The sequence below is a fragment of the Mytilus galloprovincialis genome, chromosome 1 (assembly GCF_965363235.1).
Source record: "Mytilus galloprovincialis chromosome 1, xbMytGall1.hap1.1, whole genome shotgun sequence".
Lineage (NCBI taxonomy): Eukaryota > Metazoa > Mollusca > Bivalvia > Mytilida > Mytilidae > Mytilus > Mytilus galloprovincialis.
The window spans coordinates 56,682,828-56,707,260 of record NC_134838.1 but is presented as its reverse complement, the minus strand read 5'-3'; the positions used below and the strand labels follow the sequence as shown (position 1 = coordinate 56,707,260).

At 34.0% G+C, this 24,433-nt stretch overlaps 1 protein-coding gene across 2 annotated transcripts in view; it reads left to right on the top strand.

Annotated features, from left to right (window-relative positions):
* Window positions 1-24,433, top strand: part of LOC143079341 (kelch domain-containing protein 10-like) — a 170,652-nt gene that overhangs the window by 98,779 nt on the left and 47,440 nt on the right. The window contains exons 6-7 of one of the 2 annotated variants that reach the window (XM_076254601.1): window positions 9,481-9,565; window positions 21,289-21,355. In XM_076254601.1, the coding sequence (XP_076110716.1) occupies window positions 9,481-9,565; window positions 21,289-21,355 (152 nt within the window). The remainder of the gene's footprint in view (window positions 1-9,480; window positions 9,566-21,288; window positions 21,356-24,433) is intronic. The other variant, XM_076254611.1, reaches the window with a different exon arrangement.

Genomic DNA, 24,433 nt, shown 5'->3' with positions numbered 1-24,433 from the left:
CTAATCTGATACAGATATCCTTACATTATGGATTATCTTTCTGGTATTTGGTCACATCTCGCTCAAAACGCTTGACTGATCAAGAATTCAAACCTTCCAGTGAATCAGATCAAGCATGATAACCCCTTCAGTATTCTCTCCGGCGAAATCCAAAGCGGTCACGTTTCTTTATTCGTCAGAATTAACGTGTCTTTAACACAATTTTTGCAAATTTAGTTTTCGTATGCGTGCAAGGATGACAGAAGCCACCGTTCACTACACGCTCAGTTTATTTTCTACTGCCAGCAGTCCAAAATTGTCAGTGGCAGGTGATGCTCGATATAAAATGACGGAGCCCAAAGCCTCGAGAAAGACCAGTTCCCGTAGGTCCAAGAAAAAGGACTAAGTCGAGGAACTGAATAAGAAATGGGAAAGCCGTTTCTCACAGATAGAATCCAGGTTTGATAATTTTTTTGATTTATTTAGTTCAAACGATGGTAATATAAACAAAGATACGGCACTTCAGGTGAGCAGAGGCCTTGTCAGAATCAATCTGAACAAGATATTGGCTCTTCAGGGGCGCACAGACTTGTTGAGGATTCTTACCATGAACATTTTCCAACAGATTCAGTTCGTGAAAGGGAAAATGATGATTTTGGTATCTTTGGCACCAAGCCATAGGGAAAGACATGATATAGGTTTACCATCAGAAGATGAGTTTTCTTTAAAAAGTGAAGCTGAAAATCCTCAAAAAGATTTAGTTAATATGTGAAGGGTAATGAAAGTGATTCAGATGAGAACAATAATGATCACTTTAAAACTTTATTTGGGGATTATGTAAAGACTAAAAGAGAGACAAGCTCTGGAGGTTTTATTCTTGACAAAAGTCAAATTGATATTTTATCTGGTTCTAGGAGGTGTAAAAATCCAGAATGATTGACAGCCTATAATGATGAGTATAGACACAGTTTTCCTGTTCACGAGAAAACTAGTGACATTTTAGCAGTACCTAGTCTAGATAATATGTTACCTGATTTGTTAACTGTTTATACAATCCATGTTTAAAATCCCTTGAAGAGTTGAGTATCAAGGCCAAGTAGCTGCACGCATGGGAATAATCACTACAGGATACACCCAACAAGCTTTGGACAATTTGTTAAATACTTTATCAGGAAATGAAGTAAATTTAGATAAATCTATCCAATTAGTAAGAGACATATTTGCAATGTCTACAAAATCTTTAGACCAAGTGACACGGGCTGGTGCATTTCACTACTTTATCAGCAGAAACGCTACTTTAGAGGACACAGGTCTTAATGATATTAAAGAACTTAAACATTCACTTGTGTTGTTACCCTTGACCAAGTCAGGTGTCATTGGTGACAATACGGAACAAACTCTAAAAGGTTTTTTTTCTTTTTAAACATTACAAAGGGCAGATCGTTACAACACTGGGAAACGTATGTGACCATAACAACAGATGCTTCAGATATTCAGAAAACTCAACATATCAATTGTCTAGAGTTGGAAGCTGTACTGAAAACAATACAGCATTTTCCTCAGTTGAAGGGGGAAAACGTACTTCTGAGATGCGACAACTCAACTGTTGTGCAATACATAAACAAACAGGGGGGCACCAAACCAAATCAGCTCTGTCAAAAACTTGGGATTTGTTGAAACTCCTAATAGAACACAAAATTCAGATAAAAGCAGCACATATATCAGGCAAAGCGAATGTGTTAGCGGATCTTCTATCACGGAAAAAAATAAGACACAGAGAGTGGTCTCTTCAGGAGACTGTGGCTCAACAAAGTTTTGTCAGGTTAGGCAGATCAATGATAGATTTGTTTGCGTCAGCGGAAAATCGCAAAGTGAAAATATTTTGTTCATGGTTTCCACATGGACCATATGCAATAGACGCTCTGTCCAAATCGTGGGACAATGTAATCGGGTATACGTTTCCTCCGATCTGTCCAGTACCGAAAGTGCTTCAACACATGAATCGATACAATTGTCAGCTAATTCTCGAAGCTCCTCATTGGCCAAGACTACACTGGTAACCAGAACTGCTAAAAATGATATCAGCACATTAAAATACCAGTTCCAAAAAATCTACTAAATCAGCCAAGAACAAAAATATACTATCCAAGCCCAAAAATATTCAGTCTGGTTGCATGGCCTCTATCAACAGAATTTTCAAAAAGAGAGGCTTTTCTAAAGAAACTAGACAACTCATGTCAGCTTCTTTGAGAACAGGAACTCAAAAAGACTATTCGAGTAAGTTCAAAAAATTCTGAGGCTGGTGTAGTGAAAGGGAAATTGATCCCTAATCTGCCTCTTTAACAGAAACCGCAGATTTCTTACAAGTCTGTATACCAGTGGTCTACAGTACAGTACGATTGGGGCTATGTTGTCAAGTGTTTTACCACCAGTCGAAAAACTACCAGTAGGTCAACACCCATACATTATTCGCTTATTGAAAGGTGTTTGCAGGCGTTCCAGTGATATGCAGGCCTTACGTTTGGGAGATGGAAATATTTCTGTTCATAACAGGGGAGTTTATTTTATTAGAGAAGGATTGTCAAAACAAGACCGTCCTGGACATTTTGTGCTAAGATTCTTGTACCTGACTTTGATGCAGAATAGCTTCTTGACCCTAAAAGGGCATGCACTTACTATTTAAAGAGCACTAACAATTTTCGTGGTGAGAACAGACAAGATGCTAAATTGTTTTTAGCAATTAGCAATCCACATTAGCCAATTTCAAGTCAAACAATTTCATTAGGGATTGTGAGTACCATTCAGATGGCATATAACGACAAAAAGAAATCTGTTAAGGCTCATTCGACAAGAGGTGCTGGTACTTCTTTGGCTCTTTATAAAGGTGCATCAATGCAGATCATCATGGAAGCTGCTGATTGGAGCAGGGAATCCACATTCACCAAATGTTACTTACGTCTCATAGATCCTCATGTTTTATCGAAATGAAAAAAATTTAAAAAAAAGTAGAAAAATACATTAAATTCAAAAAAGGAGAAAAATGTGTACAGTTTTTAACTTTTTAACTTAAGGGGGCTCCTGGGTATAAATAATTTTTTTTTTCTAATATAGGATTTCGCTATATTTTTTCATGAATGAACTTTATCATATACTTAAAAGAAAAATGAAATAAAAAAATGGGGTCACCGTTCATTTAAGCTAAAATCTGCCTCTGGAAGAAGCATACATTTTTGTTAATGTCCTTTTTTTCTGTTGAACTAATAGGAGAAAAAGAGGAAATATCGAAATAAAAAAATAACCTAATATAAGAAATCGCTTAAATTTTACAATTATTTAGTTTATGTACAGCTTATTTGAAAACAATAATAAAAAATATAGGTCACCGATGAGTTAAAAAAGATATTTCAAATTTAAGGCCAAAAAATGGCATTTTTGCACCAAAGGGAGATAATTTGGAGCTTTTTCAATTTTTAAAGTCATCTGGGGCCAAACCAAATCATTTTTTTGGGTTGTTTTTTGTACCATATCATAAAGTAACAACTAATAGTGAAATAAATAAAATTTGTAATGAAAAAATAGAGGTTTAATTTTTTGCTAAAATTTTTGTACCCACGAGCCACCTTAATATATTTTTTATAGTAATATAGTGTATACAGTGTTTGAACTAAACGAGATGCGATGCAAGTTTTTAAATCATTGTGTGTGCGATGAAAAAAGACATCTATTTGATGTGTTTACAGTCGAACAATTTAGGCTTTGTATATAATGTGATATAGTGTACATTATTTGTACAAAAGAATGACAGTCCACCGCTTGAGTTTGTACTGCTTTGGAATCTAATGATATCCATAATGTAAGGATATCAGGTAAGTGTAACAAGTAATATTAAAAATTGGAATTTTGTTGACGTAGTTACACTTACTTGATATACTACCCACCTCCTCCCCATCACTAATTCTTCTGGCAATCTGTTTGGATTTCGCCGGAGAATATTGAAGGGGTTCTCATGCTTGATCTGATTCACTGGAAGGTTTGAATTCTTGATCAGTCAAGCGTTTGAGCGAGATGTGACCAAATACCGGAAAGATAATCCATAATGTAAGGATATTAGGTAAGTGTAATTACGTTCGAAAACAGCATGCTTAATTTCTCTCTGACAGGTTTTTTCTGATATCTATTTGTGTTTGTGGTATTTATTTCAGTTGTTTAACTTATTTGTGAACTCTGAACACATTTAGTCGTTGGCAGAATGAATCTTATTGATGTTATATTTTGGTTGTTTTATGCAAGGATCAAGCTATTATATATGGAAGATTTGGTATGAGAGCCAATGAGACAAATCTTCATAGTATCAAACATTCAAACTCTAACAGAATTCTGTTTTAAGTGGGATATTTTTCTTGTCTGGAGAATGATGTATAAATGGGAATTTAATGCATTAAATTGGAGTTTATACATTTTACGTTCATGTCCTCATCATCTGTTACCCTTCTCATCATTTGTTCAATTTTAACAGAAACTTTAATAAGTTATTTTTGTCTACAGAGATAAGATAAGGATTTGACCAATCACATTACAGATAGGGAAGGGATAGGTGGTCATTTTATAAAGCTTGCTGCAGTTACAGCAGCCATTTTTGTATCTCCGAGATTTAAATTTACCCTCCCGCCATCCCCTTTCAGCACATGTTTTAATTGGGGCTACTTGTTCAACAAACAATATAACGAAGAAACACTATTCACTAAGAACACCAGGCCAACATAATTTCAGGGAAATTATTTTCCCCCAATTCATTTATACATTTTTAAAATTATTAAGTACATTTGTACACCTGCTGGCATCTACCGCAGGATCTATTTTTATTCGCATTAGGTAATCTGCTGGCATCTACCGCAGAATCTATTTTTATTCGCATTCACCTGCTCGGATCTACCACAGGCATAAGTAATATATATATTTTTGTATGTGTTGTCTGCTCGGATCTACCACAGGCATAAGTTGTATATATTTTGTGTATGTTATTCTTCAGAAACTGTAATGAGTAGCCCCCTAGAAAGCCAAATGTTACATCAAGGTATTAATATGTAAATGTTTTACTATTTAGTATGTTTTTTATGTTATATGAAAATGTTTTAGCTCTTAGCGAGTTTTAGATTTTGTTTTAATAAATAGTTTAGTTTTATATCTTATCTTAGTTATATACAGTTAGTAATTGTAGTTTTGGTATATGTTGGTTTGCCAAGATTATTCAGGACCACAAGCGACGGTACACACACTATCATACATACTGGTGCCCTTAGTCGTTGGCAGAATGAATCTTATTGATGTTATATTTTGGTTGTTTTATGCAAGGATCAAGCTATTAGATATGGAAGATTTGGTATGAGAGCCAATGAGACAAATCTTCATAGTATCAAACATACAAACTCTAACAGAATTCCGTTTTAAGTGGGGATATTTTTCTTGTCTGGAGAATGATGTATAAAAACTGAACTGACATTTTCAATAATTCTTTTTTTTAACAGAGCATGTAGTTTTGATTTATTTTTGTATGTCGTTTCCAATTGAAATAAGAAGCCAGATTAATATAAGCACTTGGTTTTTCTTTTCTATTCGCCACAATATAAATCTATATTGTATAAGATGTATTTAAAATCATAAAATTGTTTGCACTCACCTTACAAACGTAGAAATATATCTCTGGAAACTTGGTATTGTTCTGTTCGTTTCTTCCAAAAAAATTAAATGAACAGATGTAAACTAATTCCATATCATATGTGTAAAAAGGTACTCATCTTAAACAAAGGAAGATGACTCTTAGTAAAAAATATTCAATTATCCTAGGAAAAGGGTGTAGACCTGGCCTCACGGTCATAAAACTTTCGAGCATGATTTTTGTACTCAGACTCGAAAATCAACCAATCAAATTGCTGGATTTCATGTTTCGAGCATGATTTTTCTGCTCCAAGCACTGAGAAAAGTGTTATGCCTTCAAGGCCTGATGTCATTGTCTTCTATCCTTTTATTTTAGAACATATAACCTCAGGTGGTTCCATTAACATTTTGATATAACAACAAAAATATAGCTTCAGGTTATTTTGTTGAACCGGTCTTATCCTGGGAAATAAGTATAGATTATAACATGCCCTTTTCCATATTGACCATGGTATTATCCCTTGGATCCAATAAGCTGAGGGTCGATATGGGCCGAGGGATTATACCAGGGCAAATATGAAAAAGACATGCTATAATCTATTTATCACATATTTAAGTTCTGCAGAAAGGATAAAAAAACATGTTTTGACTATCTGACTAACTACAAAAGGTAAAATCATGTACTGCATACAAATTTATTTTGACATTCCCATTTTTTTTAATATGGAGCTACACAAAATCATAATTAGGCATAACTTAGACTAAATAAATAATCGTCACCAAGTCTAAAGTTCCCATGGACTAATTTTACAATACAAATAAACAAACCTCAACACATATTGAGCAATCACCATCTATTTATTAATGCATACTACATCTTTGCTGACCCTATGAATTCCTCAATTTTTGTGTTTATGTTATATGTACTAGTGCATTTAGTTCAGTAAATGATTTGCTTCTCTTTTTATTACAAGATAGTTCATTTAGCAATTTACTGATAGTACATTTTATAAAAATCTATCTTCTGTGGAATTTCTCGTTTAAAGATTCGAAATATCACCTTATCATATTCAGATCCAAAATTCTCTTCAAAACTACTTTGAATTTGCTCGTATGTAAAACTCGAAAGCCATTTGTCATACAATTCAATAGTTCTTGTTCCATTCTCGCTGCCAAGTGCATCTACACGTGTAGTTGGAAAAAACATACTTGCAATAACTGCAATTAAACTTATTCTATTGCTCATCATATTCACGCGTAATGTGGATCGCGTAAAAAACGTAAACGAAACATCTTGAATTGATCTGGCGAAACCAGTTGTATCATGCTCAATGTTATGAATAATTGATTGAACCTCTGAAAGAAGATTTTTCATTTCATTCTGGATCTCTTGAATTATCATTAGAACATCGTCACCTTCACACGATCTAATTATTCCCATACTTATTCTAGTAATAACTTCCTCGCCCAATGACATAGTTTGAACTGACTCCATTCTTCAAAAATTGAATAATTGGGGTTCTTTGATATGCCGAATCTAACTGTGTATGTAGATTCTTAATTTTTAGTCCCGTTTTCAGATTGGTTTACATTAAAGTCCAAAAGGTCCAAAATTAAACTAAGTTTGATTTTAACAAAAATTGAATTCTTTGGCTTTTTTGATACGCTGAATCTAAACATGTACTTAGATTTTTGATTATGGGCCCAGTTTTCAAGTGGGTTCAAATCAGGATCCAAAATTATTATATTAAGTATTGTGCAATATAGCAAGAAATTTTCAATTGCACAAAATTCAGCAATAGCAAGAAATCTTCAATTGCACAGTATTGTGCAATAGCAAGAAATTTTCAATTGCACAGTATTGCGCAATAGCAAAAAATCTTCAATTACACAGTATTGTGCAATAGCAAATATTTTCAATTGCACAGTATTGCGCAATAGCAAGAAATATCTAATTGCACAATATTGTGCAATAGCAAGAAATTTTCAATTGCACAGTATTGCGCAATAGCAAGAAATCTTCAATTACACAGTATTGTGCAATAGCAAATATTTTCAATTGCACAGTATTGCGCAATAGCAAGAAATATCTAATTGCACAATATTGTGCAATAGCAAGAAATTTTCAATTAGTTGGAGTTATCTTTCTTTGTCCAGAATAGTAGTTGAATCAACTTAAATCATTGTTTTATACAATATACAATGTATATTCACTTTTTACTACCAACTGATATATTAAAACAATCTTTACCATTCATTGATAACAAGCACTTTATTTTACATTTTAATATTTTATGATGTATTTAAATGAGTAGTTATTGTTGCAAACTCCATTAGAAATTTGAATTGAGATCAGTTTTGGAAAAAGGGAAAGGGGGATGAGAAAAAAAAATGGGGTGGGGGTTAAATTTTTCTCATTTCAGATTTCGTAAATAAAAAGAAAATTTCTTCAAACATTTTTTTGAGAGCATTAATATTCAACAGCATAGTGAATTGCTCAAAGGCAAAACAAATATTTTAAGTTCATTAGACCACATTCATTCTGTGTCAGAAACCTATACTGTGTCAACTATTTAATCACAATCCAAATTCAGAGCTGTATCCAGTTTAAATATTGTGTCCATACTAGACCCAACTGTTCAGGGTTCGACCTCTGCGGTCGTTTAAAGCTGCGCCCTGCGGAGCATCTGATTTTCACTTGTTATATCACATCTTTGTCTATGTGAAATTTGTAGAATTTTTGCCTGTTTAAAGGCATCACATTTTTAGGGCCAATTTTTATCTTACGAAAACTTAGTCCGTTTGTCATACTGTTAGTAGACTTACAGTCTTTTTAGGATTAATTACCCTTAGATGAAGATTTTTTAAAACATATTTGTGTCATTAGTTCTATTCTCGTCTACAATGTCGGAGAGTGTCCTTTGTTGAATATTGCACAAATTAGACCCGAGATGAGCGACACTGGAACTTTAGAACCTCTGCTTTGGAAACAGTGTCTTGTTTGTTAACCAACCTTACGCACATTCATGTCAAATTATAATGCATACTCAGATTGATTCATTGTCCAACATTCAGACTTTCTAGCCCTTTCTTTGTCCACAAAACCTGCAATATATATTGACTGATAGATATGTTATAGCCCTAAATGTGTCTCATACATTTGACACTGGACTAAGAAAACTTTTTATTACTCTCATGCATATGCAACAGACAACAGGGATTTGGAATTTCTGTATGATGTATTTGCCAGCCATGAGATATGTTAGTCATCAGTGTACATCAATTTTCAATATTATCTCTTTCTTCAAATATGAAGTCAAATTTCAATGAAAAATACACTAGTCTACACTATCCCATGAGAAATGTATGTCAATCAATATTAAAATCAATAATGAATTTATAAAAAGAGGAAATAAAAATAAGGTGTTTTCTACAATTGAGTATTATGAAAGGAATTACACCATAATGTAAAACTTCTATTTGTCAAAGTGTGGACACCTGTGAGAAAAAAAAACTTTACATGAAATTAGGAAATATCTTGTAATGCTTTATACAAGAACCACAAGAATACATAAACTAATTTAGAGAAATCTGTTATTAGGTAACTTGCAAAATGTAAACTAAAAACTTCAAACTATTATTTCATAGAATATTTTAAATTGGAATTTATCAGAATTTGTTTTCCAAACTCAGTGACTTGCTGAAATTAACACACATTTTATTGTCTAACGCCACCCCTCAACAGAGGACAAAAGTTAAGAATTGAAATTACCAACAAGGCTCTTTCAATCATTTCATTGGACAGTGATTTCCATCAAAATGATATACAAATTTCTTATTTTGTAGATATAGACACGAAATTGTTAGTGACGACTTTCGGTTGTATGTTTTTGGTGGTGGTACAGCACACTTAGCTTTTCCTCTAGATAAGGTATTTAAAATAGTTTCTAACAGTCCAAATCTGAAGTAACAGTTACCAAATTGCACTTATTTAGCATACTGTAAATTCAGAAATTATTGCAATGTTTTTATTATTGTGAAAAAATGCGACAATAATCGCAATAATTTAAAGTCGCATTTTGAATTTTTGTCCACTACCTATGAAGTCGAAGAGGACTTTAGGTTTGCATACCGTCTATCTGTCTGTTTGTCTGTTCATCATCATTCCGTCAAATTAGTTTTCCAAATTTTTTTTGTTCATGCTTGAAGATATTGATTTGATATTTGGTGTATGCTTTATCATGAAAAGTTACAAGTCAAGTTCAATTTTCACGATTTTATATTTTCTGCTTGTTCAGTTAAAGCCCTTCCCAAGAATTAATTTTTGCTGAAATACTCATTGATTACTAGATTTCTGTTCAATGGGAAATAACACATTTTTAGCTCACCTGGCCCAAAGGGCCAAGTTAGCTTTTCCCATCACTTGGCGTCCGTCGTCGTTGACTTTTACAAAAATCTTCTCCTCTGAAACTACTGGGCCAAATTAAACAAAACTTGGCCACAATCATCATTGGGGTATCTAGTTTAAAAAAATGTGTGGCGTGACCCGGCCAACCAAGATGGCCGCCATGGCTAAAAATAGAACATAGGGGTAAAATGCAGTTTTTGGCTTATAACTCAAAAACCAAAGCATTTAGAGCAAATCTGACTATTTATTGTTTATCAGGTCGAGATCTATCTGCCCTGAAATTTTCAGATGAATCAGACAACCCGTTGTTGGGTTGCTGCCTCTGAATTGGTAATTTTAAGGAAATTTTGCTGTTTTTGGTTATTATCTTGAATATTATTATAGATAGAGATAAACTGTTAACAGCAATAATGTTCAGCAAAGTAAGATTTACAAATAAGTCAGCATGACCAAAATGGTCAATTGACCCCTGAAGGAGTAATTACCCTTTATAGTCAATTTTTAACCATTTTTTCGTAAATCTTAGTAATCTTTTACAAAAATCTTCTTCTCTGAAACTACTGGGCAAAATTAAACTAAACTTGGCCACAATCATCATTGGGGTAACTTGTTTAAAAAATGTGTGGCGTGACCTGGCCAATCAACCAAAATGGCTGCCACGGCTAATAATAGAACATAGGGGTAAAATGCAGTTTTTGGCTTATAACTCAAAAACCGAAGCATTAAGAGAAAATCTGACAGGGTTTAATTGTTTATCAGGTCAAGATCTATCTGCCCTGATGTTTTCACATGGATCGGACAACCCGTTGTTAGGTTACTGTCCTGAATTGGTTATTTTAAGGAAATTTTGCCGTTTTTAGCTCGCCTGACCTGAAAGGTCAAGTGAGCTTTTCTCATCACTTGGCGTCCGTCGTCCGTCTTCCTGCGTCCGTCGTCCGTAAACTTTTACAAAAATCTCCTCCTCTGAAACTACTGGGCCAAATTCTACCAAACTTGGCCACAATCATCCGTGGGATATCTAGTTTAAAAAATGTGTGGCGTGACCCGTCAAACCAACAAAGATGGCCGCCATGGCTAAAAATAGAACATAGGGTAAAATGCAGTTTTTGGCTTATAACTCAAAAATCAAAGCATTTAGAGCAAATGTGACAGGGTTAAAAGTGTTTATCAGGTCAAATTCTATCTGTGCTGAAATTTTCAGATGAATGGGATAATCTGTTGTTGGGTTGCTGCCCTTGAATTGGTATTTTTAAGGAAATTTTGCTGTTTTTGGTTATTATCTTGAATATTATTATAGATAGAGATAAGCTGTAAACAGCAATAATGTTCAGCATAGTAAGATTTACAAATTCGTCAACACGAACGGAATGGTCAGTTGACCCCTTTAGAAGTTATTGCCCTTTATAGTCAAATTTTAACCATTTTTCGTAAATCTTAGTAATCTTTTACAAAAATCTTCTCCTCTGAAACTACTGGGCCAAATTAACCCAAACTTGGCCACAATCATTATTGGGGTATCTAGTTTAAAAAATGTATGGCGTGACCCTGCCAACCACCAAAGATGGCTGCCATGGCTAAAATAGAACATAGGGGTAAAATGTAGATTTTGGCTTATAACTCTAAAACAATAGCATTTAGAGCAAATCTAACATGGGGTAAAATAATCTATTAGGTCAAGATCTATATGCCCTGAAATTTTCAGACAAATCGGACGACCCGTTGTTGGGTTGCTGCCCCTGAATTAGTAATTTTAAGTTAATTTTGCAGTTTTTGGTTATTATCTTGAATATTATAATAGATAGAGATAAACTGTAAACAGCAATTTCCTTTTTAATGAATTTTAGAGTTTACGTTCCGATTTATGGGGTTTTATCATTAAAAAAAGGGGGATTTTCCAGTTTTCGGACAATAACTCAAAAAAACTTTCACCAATTGCAAGCAATTTTGGTGGATTGTTTATATCTAGTGGCATGAGCTCCCTTTTTTAGCTCACCTGGCCGTCGTCGTTAACTTTTACAAAAATCTTCTCCTCTGAAACTACTAGGCCAAATTTAACCAAACTTGGCCACAATCATCATTGAGGTATCTAGTTTAAAAAATGTGTCTGGTGACCCGGCCAACCAACCAAGATGCCCCTGAAATGGTATTTTTAAGGAAATTTTGCTGTTTTTGGTTATTATCTTGAATATTATTATAGATAGAGATAAACTGAAAACAGCAAAATTGTTCAGCAAAGTAAGATCTACAAATAAGTCAACATGACCAAAATGGTCAGTTGACCACTTTAGGAGTTATTGCCCTTTATAGTCAATTTTTAACCATTTTTAGCTCACCTGACCTGAAAGGTCAAGTGAGCTTTTCTCATCACTTGGCGTCCGTCGTCCATCGTCCGTCGTCCTGCGTCCGTCGTCTGTAAACTTTTACAAAAATCTTCTCCTCTGAAACTACTGGGCCAAATTCTACCAAACTTGGCCAGAATCATCCTTGGGGTATCTAGTTTAAAAAATGTGTGGCGTGACCCGTCAAACCAACCAAGATGGCCGCCATGGCTAAAAATAGAACATAGGGGTAAAATGCAGTTTTTGGCTTATAACTCAAAAACCAAAGCATTTAGAGCAAATCTGACATGGGATAAAATGGTTCATCAGGTGAAGATCTATCTGCCCTGAAATTTTCAGACGAATAGGACAACCTGTTGTTGGGTTGCTGCCTGTGAAATGGTTATTTTAAGGAAATTTTGCAGTTTTTGGTTATTATCTTGAATACTATTATAGATAGAGATAAACTGTAAACAGCAATAATGTTCAGCAAAGTAAGACCTACAAATAAGTCAACATGACCAAAATTGTCAGTTGACCCCTTAAGGAGTTATTGCCCTCTATAGTCAATTTTTAACAACTTTTCGTCATTTTTTGTAACTTTTCTAAAAATCTTCTTCTCCAAAACTACTTTGCCAAATTTAACCAAACTTGGCCACAATTATCATTGTGGTTTATAGTTGTAAAAAATGTGTCCGATGACCCAGCCTACCAAACAAAATGGCCGACATGGTTAAAATTAGAACATAGTGGTAAAATGCAGTTATTGCTTTATATCTTTGAAACTAAGACATTTAGGGCAAATCTTTCAAGATTTAAATGTCCATCAGAATAAGATATATCCCCTCACAAATTTTGAGTTGAATCGGACAACCTGTTGTTTGGTTGCTGCCCTAAAATTGGTGATTTTAAGGAAATTTTGCAGTTTTTGGTTATTATCTTGAATACTATTATAGATAGAGATAAACTGTAAACAGCAATAATGTTCAGCAAAGTAAGATCTACAAATAAGTCAGCATGATCAAAATTGTTAGAGGACCCCTTAAGGAGTTATTGCCCTTTATAGTCAATATTGAACAACTTATCGTCATTTTTGTAACTTGTATAAAAATCTTTTCTAAAACGACTTGGCCAAATTTAACCAAACTTGGCTACAATCATAATACTAGGGTATCTATTTAAAAAAAAAGTGTCTAATGACCCCGCCTACCAACGAAGATGGCCGACATCAGTAAACACATTAACAGGTGAGCGACACAGGCTCTTGAGAGCCTCTAGTTCTTAAATCTTAGTAATCTTTTAGAAAAATCTTCTCCTCTGAAACAAGTGGGTCAAATTTAACCAAACTTGGCCATAATCATCATTGGGGTATCTAGTTTAAAAAATGTGTCTAGTGCCCCGCAAAACCAACCAAGATGGCCGCCATGGCTAAACATAGAACATAGGGGTAAAATGCAGTTTTTGGCTTATACCTCAAAAACCAAAACATTTAGAGCAAATCTGAAGCAGGTAAAACTGTTCATCAGGTCAAGATCTAGCTGCCCTGAAATTTTCAGATGAATCGGACATTCCGTTGTTGGGTTGCTGCCCCTGAAATGGTAATTTTAAGGAAATTTTGCTGTTTTTGGATATTATCTTGAATATTATTATAGATAGAGATAAACTGTAAACAGCAATAATGTTCAGCAAAGTAAGATCTACAAATAAGTTAACATGACTGAAATGGTCAGTTGACCCCTTTAGGAGTTATTGCCCTTTATAGTCAATTTTTAACCATTTTTAGCTCACCTGGCCTAAAAGGCCAAGTGAGCTTTTCTCATCACTTGGCATCCGGCGTCCGTCGTCGTCCGTCGTCGTCGTTAACTTTTTCAAAAATCTTCTCCTCTGAAACTACTGAGCCAAATTAAACCAAACTTGGCCACAATCTTCATTGGGGTATCTAGTTTAAAAAATGTGTCCGGTGACCCGGCCAACCATCCAAGATGGCCGCCATGGCTAAAAAAAGAACATAGGGGTAAAATGCAGTTTTTGGCTTATAACTCAAAAACCAAAGCATTTAGAGCAAATCTGACAAGGGGTAGAATTGTTAAACAGGTGAAGATCTATCGGCCCTGAAATTTTCAGATGAATCAGATAACCCGTTGTAGGGTTGCTGCCCCTGAATTAGTAATTTTAAGGAAATTTTGCTGTTTTTGGTTATTATCTTGAATATTATAGATAGAGATAAACAGTAAACAGCATTAATGTTCAGCAAAGTAAGATCTACAAATAAGTCAAATGACCAAAATGGTCAGTTGACCTTTTTAGGAGTAATTGCCCTTTATAGTCAATTTTTTACCATTTTTCGTAAATCTTAGTAATATTTTACAAAAATCTTTTCCTCTGAAACTACTGGGCCAAATTAATCCAAACTTGGCCACAATCATCTTTTGGGTTAGTAATTTGAAAAATGTGTCTGGTGACCCTGCCATCAATCCAAGATGGCCGCCATGGCTAAAAATAGAACATGGGGTAAAATGCAGTTTTTGGCTTATAACTCAAGAACCAAAGCATTTAGAGCAAATCTGACTGGGGAAAATTGTTTACCAGTTGAAGATCTATCTGCCATGAAATTTTCAGATGAATCAGACAACCCGTTGTTGGGTTGCTGGCCCTGAATAAGTAATTTTAAGGAAATTTTGCTCTTTTTGGTTATTATCTTGAATATTATTATAGATAGAGGTAAACTATAAACAGCAATAATGTTCACCAAAGTAAGATTTACAAATAAGTCAACATGACTGAAATGGTCAGTTGACCCCTTTAGAAGTTATTGCCCTTTATAGTCAATTTTTAACCATTTTTCGTAAATTTTAGTTATCTTTTACAAAAATCTTCTTCTCTGAAACTACTTGGCCAAATTAATCCAAACTTGGCCACAATCATCTTTTGGGTTAGTAGTTTGAAAAATGTGTCCGGTGACCCGGCCATCCAACCAAAATGGCCGCCATGGCTAAAAATAGAACATGGGGTAAAATTCAGTTTTTGGCTTATAACTCAAAACCCAAATCATTTAGAGCAAATTTGACATGGGATAAAATTGTTTATCAGGTCAACATTTATCTGCTCTGAAATTTGTAGATGAATCGGACAACCCGTTGTTGGGTTGCTGACCCTGAATGTTAGTTTTAAGGAAATTTTGCTGTTTTTGGTCATTATCTTGAATATTATTATTGATAGAGATAAACTGTAAACAACAATAATGTTCAGCAAAGTAAGATTTACAAATAAGTCAACATGACCGAAATGGTCAATTGACCCCCTTAGGAGTTATTGTTCTTTATAGTCAATTTTTAACAATTTTCATAAAATTTGTAAATTTATACTAACATTTTCCACTGAAACTAATGGGCCAAGTTCATTATAGATAGAGATAATTTTAAGCAGCAAGAATTTTCAGTAAAGTAAGATGTACAAACACATCACCATTACCAAAACACAATTTTGTCAAGAATCCATCTGCTTCCTTTAATATTCACATAGACCAAGGTGAGCGACACAGGCTCTTTAGAGCCTCTAGTTCGTAAATCTTAGTAATATTTTACAAAAATCTTCTCCTCTGAAACTACTTGACCAAATTATTCCAAACTTGGCCACAATCATCTTTTGGGTATCTAGTTTAAAAATTGTGTCCGGTGACCTGGCCAACCAACCAAGATGGCCGCCATGGCTAAAAATAGAACATAGGGGTAAAATGCAGTTTTTGGCTTATAACTCAAAACCCAAAGCATTTAGAGCAAATCTGACATGGGTAAAATTGTTTATCAGGTCAACATTTATCTGCTCTGAAATTTTAAGATGAATCGGACAACCCGTTGTTGGGTTGCTGACCCTGAATTGTTAGTTTTAAGGAAATTTTGCTGTTTTTGGTCATTATCTTGAATATTATTATTGATAGAGATAAACTGTATACAACAATATAAATGTTCGGCAAAGTAAGATTTACAAATAAGTCAACATGACCGAAATGGTCAATTGACCACCTTAGGAGTTATTGTTCTTTATAGTCAATTTTTAACAATTTTCATAAAATTTGTAAATTTTTACTAACATTTTCCATTGAAACTAATTGGCCAAGTTCATTATAGATAGAGATAATTTTAAGCAGCAAGAATGTTCAGTAAAGTAAGATGTACAAACACATCACCATCACCAAAACACAATTTTGTCATAAATCCATCTGCTTCCTTTAATATTCACATAGACCAAGGTGAGCGACACAGGCTCTTAAGAGCCTCTAGTTTGAATAAATTTTTGGTTTTACAGTTCTGAGTTTTCGTCTTTATTTTTTTTTATTCTTTAAAAAAAGGGGTGATATTCCATTTTTAGCTCACCTGGCCGAAAGGCCAAGTGAGCTTTTCTCATCACTTGACGTCCTGCGTCCGTCGTCATCCGGCGTCGTCCATCGTCGTCGTCGTCGTCCGTCGTCGTCCTGCATTAACTTTTACAAAAATCTTCTCCTCTGAAACTACTGGGCCAAATTTAACCAAACTTGGCCACAATCATCATTGAGGTATTTAGTTTAAAAAATGTGTCCGGTGACCCGGCCAACCAACCAAGATGCCCCTGAAATGGTATTTTTAAGGAAATTTTGCTGTTTTTGGTTATTATCTTGAATATTATTATAGATAGAGATAAACTGAAAACAGCAAAAATGTTTAGCAAAGTAAGATCTACAAATAAGTCAACATGACCAAAATGGTCAGTTGACCACTTTAGGAGTTATTGCCCTTTATAGTCAATTTTTAACCATTTTTCGTAAATCTTCGTAATCTTTTAGAAAAATCTTCTCCTCTGAAACAAGTGGGTCAAATTTAACCAAACTTGGCCATAATCATCATTGGGGTATCTAGTTTAAAAAATGTGTCTGGTGCCCCGCAAAACCAAGATGGCCGCCATGGCTAAAAATAGAACATAGGGGTGAAATGCAGTTTTTGGCTTATAACTCAAAAACCAAAACATTAAGAGCAAATCTGACGGAGGTAAAATTGTTCTTCAGGTCAAGATCTAGCTGCCCTGAATATTTCAGATGAATCGGACATTCCGTTGTTGGGTTGCTGCCCCTGAAATGGTAATTTTATGGAAATTTTGCTGCTTTTATACGACCGCAAAAATTTTAATTTTTTGGTCGTATATTGCTCTCATGTTGGCGTCGTCGTCTGCGTCGTCGTCGTTGTCGTCCGAATACTTTTAGTTTTCGCACTCTAACTTTAGTAAAAGTGAATAGAAATCAATGAAATTTTAACACAAGGTTTATGACCACAAAAGGAAGGTTGGGATTGATTTTGGGAGTTTTGGTCCCAACATTTTAGGAATAAGGGGGCCAAAAAGGGCCCAAATAAGCATTTTCTTGGTTTTCGCACTATAACTTTAGTTTAAGTGAATAGAAATCTATGAAATTTTGACACAAGGTTTATGACCACAATAGGAAGGTTGGGATTGATTTTGGGAGTTTTTTTTTTAACAGTTTTGGAATTAAGGGCCAAAAAAGGGCCCAAATAAGCATTATTCTTGGTTTTCGCACAATAACTTTAGTATAAGTAAATAGAAATCAATGAAATTTTAACACAAGGTTTATGACCACAAAAGGAAGGTTGGGATTGATTTTTGGAGTTGAGGTCACAACAGTTTATGAATTAGGGGCTAAAAAGGGGCCCAAATAAGCATTATTTTTGGTTTTTGCACCATAACTTTAGTATAAGTAAATAGAAATCTATGAAATTTAAACACAAGGTTTATGACCATAAAAGGAAGGTTGGGTTTGATTTTTGGGAGTTTTGGTCCTAACAGTTTAGAAATAAGGGGCCCAAAGGGTCCAAAATTGAACTTTGTGTGATTTCATCAAAAATTGAATAATTGGGGTTCTTTGATATGCCGAATCTAACTAACTATGTATGTAGATTCGTAATTTTTGGTCCCGTTTTCAAATTAGTCTACATTAAGGTCCAAAGGGTCCAAAATTAAACTTAGTTTGATTTTAACAAAAATTGAATCCTTGGGGTTCCTTGATATGCTGAATTTAAAAATGTACTTAGATTTTTAATTATTGGCCTAGTTTTCAAGTTGGTCCAAATGGGGGTCCAAAATTAAACTTTGTTTGATTTCATCAAAAATTGAAAAAATGGGTTCTTTGATATGCCAAATCTAACTGTGTATGTAGATTCTTAATTTTTGGTCCAGTTTTCAAATTGGTCTACATTAAGGTCCAAAGGGTCCAAAATTAAACTAAGTTTGATTTTAACAAAAATTAAATTCTTGGGCTTATTTGATATGCTTTATCTAAATATGTACTTTGATTTTTGATTATGGGCCCAGTTTTCAATTTGGTCCAAATCAGGATTCCATATCAAGTATTGTGCAATAGCAAGAAATTTTCAATTGCACAGTATTGCACAATAGCAAGAAATATCTAATTGCACAATATTGTGCAATAGCAATTAATTTTCAGTTGGAGTTATCTTTCTTTGTATAGAATAGTAGTTGATAATATATGTTGGAAATTTGCCAGACATGACTATGATGTCATTTTCTATTTTTATTTGCCAATAACTTTATGTAAATAACTTCATTGGAAATTTGCCAATATAAAATGTTGCTGATGAAGTTTTTTTTTATTGTTTGATACAATAAACAATGTATATTCACTTTTACTACCAACCAATCTTTACCATTCAGTGATAACAAGCACTTTATTTTACATTTTAATATTTTATGATGTATTTAAAAGAGTAGTTATTGTTGCAAACTCCATTAGAAATTTGAATTGATATCAGTTTTGGAAAAAGGGAAACGGGGATGTGAAAAAAAGGGGGGGGGGTTAAATTTTTCTCATTTCAGATTTCATAAATAAAAAGAAAATTTCTTCAAACATTTTTTTAAGAGGATTAATATTCAACAGCATAGTGAATTGCTCAAAGCCAAAAAAAAACCTTTTAAGTTCATTAGACCACATTCATTCTGTGTCAGAAACCTATGCTGTGTCAACTATTTAATTTTAGATTTAAAAAGTTTGAAGAAGAAATCTTTAATTGATTTGTAAAATCTTGACATTTGTTTTGTGTAAAAAAAAACCATGTAATGTCAAAAATTTGATCACAATCCAAATTCAGAGCTGTATCACGCTTGAATGTTTTGTCCATACTTGCCCCAACTGTTCGACCTCTGCGGTCGTATAAAGCTGCGCCCTGCAGAGCACCTGGTTGGATATTATCTTGAATATTATTATAGATAGAGATAAACTGTAAACAGCAATAATGTTCAGCAAAGTAAGATCTACAAATAAGTTAACATGACCAAAATTGTCAGTTGACCACTTTAGGAGTTATTGCCCTTTATAGTCAATTTTTAACCATTTTTCGTAAATCTTGGTAATCTTTTAGAAAAATCTTCTTCTCTGAAACTACTGGGCCAAATTTAACCAAACTTGGCCATAATCATCATTGGGGTATATAGTTTATAAAATGTGTCCGGTGACCCGGCCAATCAACCAAGATGGCCACCATGGCTTAAAAGAGAACATAGGGGTAAAATGCAGTTTTTGGCTTATAACTCAAAAACCAAAGCATTTAGAGCAAATCTGACTGAGGTAAAATTGTTTAGCAGGTCAAGATTTATCTGCTGTGAAATTTTTTATTCATAGGCCAACCTGTTGTTGGGTTGATGACTCTGAATTGTTAGTTATAAGGAAATTTTGCTGTTTTTGGTTATTATTTTGAATATTATTATAGATAGAGATAAACTGTAAACAGCAATAATGTACAGCAAAGTAAGAATTAAAAATAAGTCACTATGACCAAAATATTCAATTGACCCCCTAAGGAGTTATTGTCCTTCATAGTCAATTTTTAACAATTTTCTTAAAATTTGAAGATTTTCAATAACATTTTCCACAGAAAGTACTGTTATAGATAGAGATAATTGTAAGCAGCAAGAATGTTTAGTAAAGTAAGATCTACAAACACATCACCATCACCAAAACACAATTTTGTCATGAATCCATCTGTGTCCATTGTTTAATATTCACATAGACCAAGGTGAGCGACACAGGCTCTTTAGAGCCTCTAGTTCTGATAATAATTCAAATATGCTTTCAGCAGGTCTCACAAAATTTTGGATAGTTTGACATCAGATCCCTTTCTATTTTTATAAATGTTAGATTTAATGTTTCCGAGTTATGGGGTTTCATTCATTAAAAAGGGGAGATTTTTCCGTTTTTGGACAATAACTAAAAAATGTTTTCAGCAGTTCTAATTAAACTTTGGCGAATCGAATTGTGTATATCTATCGATGTACGTTCCCTTTCAATTTTTTAAAATTTCTGATATGACATTGAGAAGTTGTTAAACTGTATTCTTTGAATACGCGACGGACATATTATTAAACTGTATTCTTTGAATACGCGACGGACATATTATTAAAATGTATTCTTTGAATACGCGATGGACATATTATTAGACTGTATTCTTTGAATACGCGACGGACATATTATTAAACTGTATTCTTTGAATACGTGACGGACATATCATGCGCTCAGACGCAGCTGTTCATTGTGTTTTGTCTGTTTTCTAATACTGTATGCAATAGGTCTACTATATTAGATAGTGTCCTTTTTTGGCCCAACTTCTTAGGGTTGTACATCTGCAGTCGTATACAGCTGCACTCTGCGAAGCAATTTATTACAAATTGTGATTAGAATGGAGGGTTGTCTCACTGGCACGCATACCGCATCTTCTTACATCTATAAACCTCATTTTTATGGTTCATGGTAATATGTTCATTTGTAAAAAAATTTTGTTATGTTTTGATATAAATAATTTAATTATTTACAAACGATACACCAGGATAATAGATACATTAATTTTCTTTTATATTTATGTTTTATTTCTCAAGATCCCAGCTTTTGAAGTACAATCTGGAATATGGCAGGAAACACAAACAAAACCTGATAAAGTGCATGGTATGTTAAATGAAAAGATAGACAAATATTAAAATTATAGTGAGTCAGCAAATCTTCACTGGCAACACAGAAAAAACACTGAAATAGGTCAATATACAATACAATTAAAACATCCATTTTCTCAAAGGAAAGTTGTGTCTTAAAATCATTCATCAGACCTTAAAATGTTTAGCTCACCTGGCCCGAAGGGCCAAGTGAGCTTTTCCCATCACTTTGCGTCCGGCGTCCGGCGTCGTCCGTCGTCGTTAACTTTTACAAAAATCTTCTCCTCTGAAACTACTGGGACAAATTAATCCAAACTTGGCCACAATCATCATTGGGGTATCTAGTTTAAAAAATGTGTGATGGACCCGGCAAACCAACCAAGATGTCCGCCATGGCTAAAAATAGAACATAGGGGTAAAATGCAGTTTTTGGCTTATAACTCAAAAACCAAAGCATTTAGAGCAATCTGACATGTGGTAAAATTGTTCATCAGGTCAAGATCTATCTGCCCTGAAATTTTCAAATGAATCGAACAACCCGTTGTTGAGTTACTGCCCCTGAATTGATAATTTTAAGGAAATTTTGCTGTTTTTGGTTATTATCTTGAATGTTGTTATACATAAAGATAAACTGTAAACAGCAATAATGTTCAGCAAAGTAAGATCTACAAATAAGTCAACATGACCAAAATGGTCAGTTGACCACTTTAGGAGTTATTGCCCTTTATAGTCAATTTTTAACCATTTTTCGTAAATCTTAGTAATCTTTTAGAAAAATCTTCTTCTCTGAAACTACTGGGCCAAATTTAACCAAACTTGGCCATAATCATCATTGAGGTATCTAGTTTAAAAAATGTGTCCGGTAACCAAGATGGCCGCCATGGCTAAAAATAGAACATAGGGGTAAAATTCAGTTTTTGGCTTATAACTCAAAAACCAAAGCATTTAGAGCAAATTTGACAGTGGTTAAATTGTTCATCAGGTCAAGATCTATCTGCCCCGAAATTTTCAGATGAATCGGACATTCCGTTGTTGGGTTACTGCCCCTGAAATGGTAATTTTAAGGAAATTTTGCTGTTTTTGGTTATTATCTTGAATATTATTATAGATAGAGATAAACTGTAAACAGCAATAATGTTCAGCAAAGTAAGATCTACAAATAAGTCAAATGACCAAAATGGTCAGTTGACCACTTTAGGAGTTATTGCCCTTTATAGTCAATTTTTAACCATTTTTCGTAAATCTTAGTAATCTTTTAGAAAAATCTTCTCCTCTGAAACTACTGGGACAAATTAATCCAAACTTGGCCACAATTATCATTGGGGTATCTAGTTTTAAAAATGTGTGATGGACCCGGCAAACCAACCAAGATGTCCGCCATGGCTAAAAATAGAACATAGGGGTAAAATGCAGTTTTTGGCTTATAACTCAAAAACCAAAGCATTTACAGCAATCTGACATGTGGTAAAATTGTTCATCAGGTCAAGATCTATCTGCCCTGAAATTTTCAGATGAATCGAACAACCCGTTGTTGGGTTGCTGCCCCTGAATTGATAATTTTAAGGAAATTTTTCTGTTTTTGGTTATTATCTTGAATGTTATTATACATAAAGATAAACTGTAAACAGCAATAATGTTCAGCAAAGTAAGATCTACAAATAAGTCAACATTACCAAAATGGTCAGTTGACCACTTTAGGAGTTATTGCCCTTTATAGTCAATTTTTAACCATTTTTCGTAAATCTTAGTAATCTTTTAGAAAAATCTTCTTCTCTGAAACTATTGGGCCAAATTTAACCAAACTTGGCCATAATCATCATTGAGGTATCTAGTTTAAAAAATGTGTCCGGTGACCCAGTCAACCAACCAAGATGGCCGCCATGGCTAAAAATAGAACATAGGGGTAAAATGCAGTTTTTGGCTTATAACTCAAAAACCAAAGCATTTAGAGCAAATTTGACAGTGGTTTAATTGTTCATCAGGTCAAGATCTATCTGCCCCGAAATTTTCAGATGAATCGGACATTCCGTTGTTGGGTTACTGCCCCTGAAATGGTAATTTTAACGAAATTTTGCTGTTTTTGGTTATTATCTTGAATATTATTATAGATAGAGATAAACTGTAAACAGCAATAATGTTCAGCAAAGTAAGATCTACAAATAAGTCAAATGACCAAAATGGTCAGTTGACCACTTTAGGAGTTATTGCCCTTTATAGTCAATTTTTAACCATTTTTCGTAAATCTTAGTAATCTTTTAGAAAAATCTTCTTCTCTGAAACTACTTGGCCAAATTTAACCAAACTTGGCCATAATCATCATTGAGGTATCTAGTTTAAAAAATGTGTCCGGTGACCCAGTCAACCAACCAAGATGGCCGCCATGGCTAAAAATAGAACATAGTGGTAAAATGCAGTTTTTGGCTTATAACTCAAAAACCAAAGCATTTAGAGCAAATTTGACAGTGGTTTAATTGTTCATCAGGTCAAGATCTATCTGCCCCGAAATTTTCAGATGAATCGGACATTCCGTTGTTGGGTTACTGCCCCTGAAATGGTAATTTTAACGAAATTTTGCTGTTTTTGGTTATTATCTTGAATATTATTATAGATAGAGATAAACTATAAACAGCAATAATGTTCAGCAAAGTAAGATCTACAAATAAGTCAAATGACCAAAATGGTCAGTTGACCACTTTAGGAGTTATTGCCCTTTATAGTCAATTTTAACCATTTTTTGTAAATCTTAGTAATCTTTTAGAAAAATCTTCTCCTCTGAAACTACTAGGACAAATTAATCCAAACTTGGCCACAATCATCATTGGGGTATCTAGTTTAAAAAATGTGTGATGGACCCGGCAAACCAACCAAGATGTCCACCATGGCTAAAAATAGAACATACGGGTAAAATGCAGTTTTTGGCTTATAACTCAAAAACCAAAGCATTTAGAGCAATCTGACATGTGGTAAAATTGTTCATCAGGTCAAGATCTATCTGCCCTGAAATTTTCAGATGAATCGAACAACCCGTTGTTGGGTTGCTGCCCCTGAATTGTTAATTTTAAGGAAATTTTGCTGTTTTTGGTTATTATCTTGA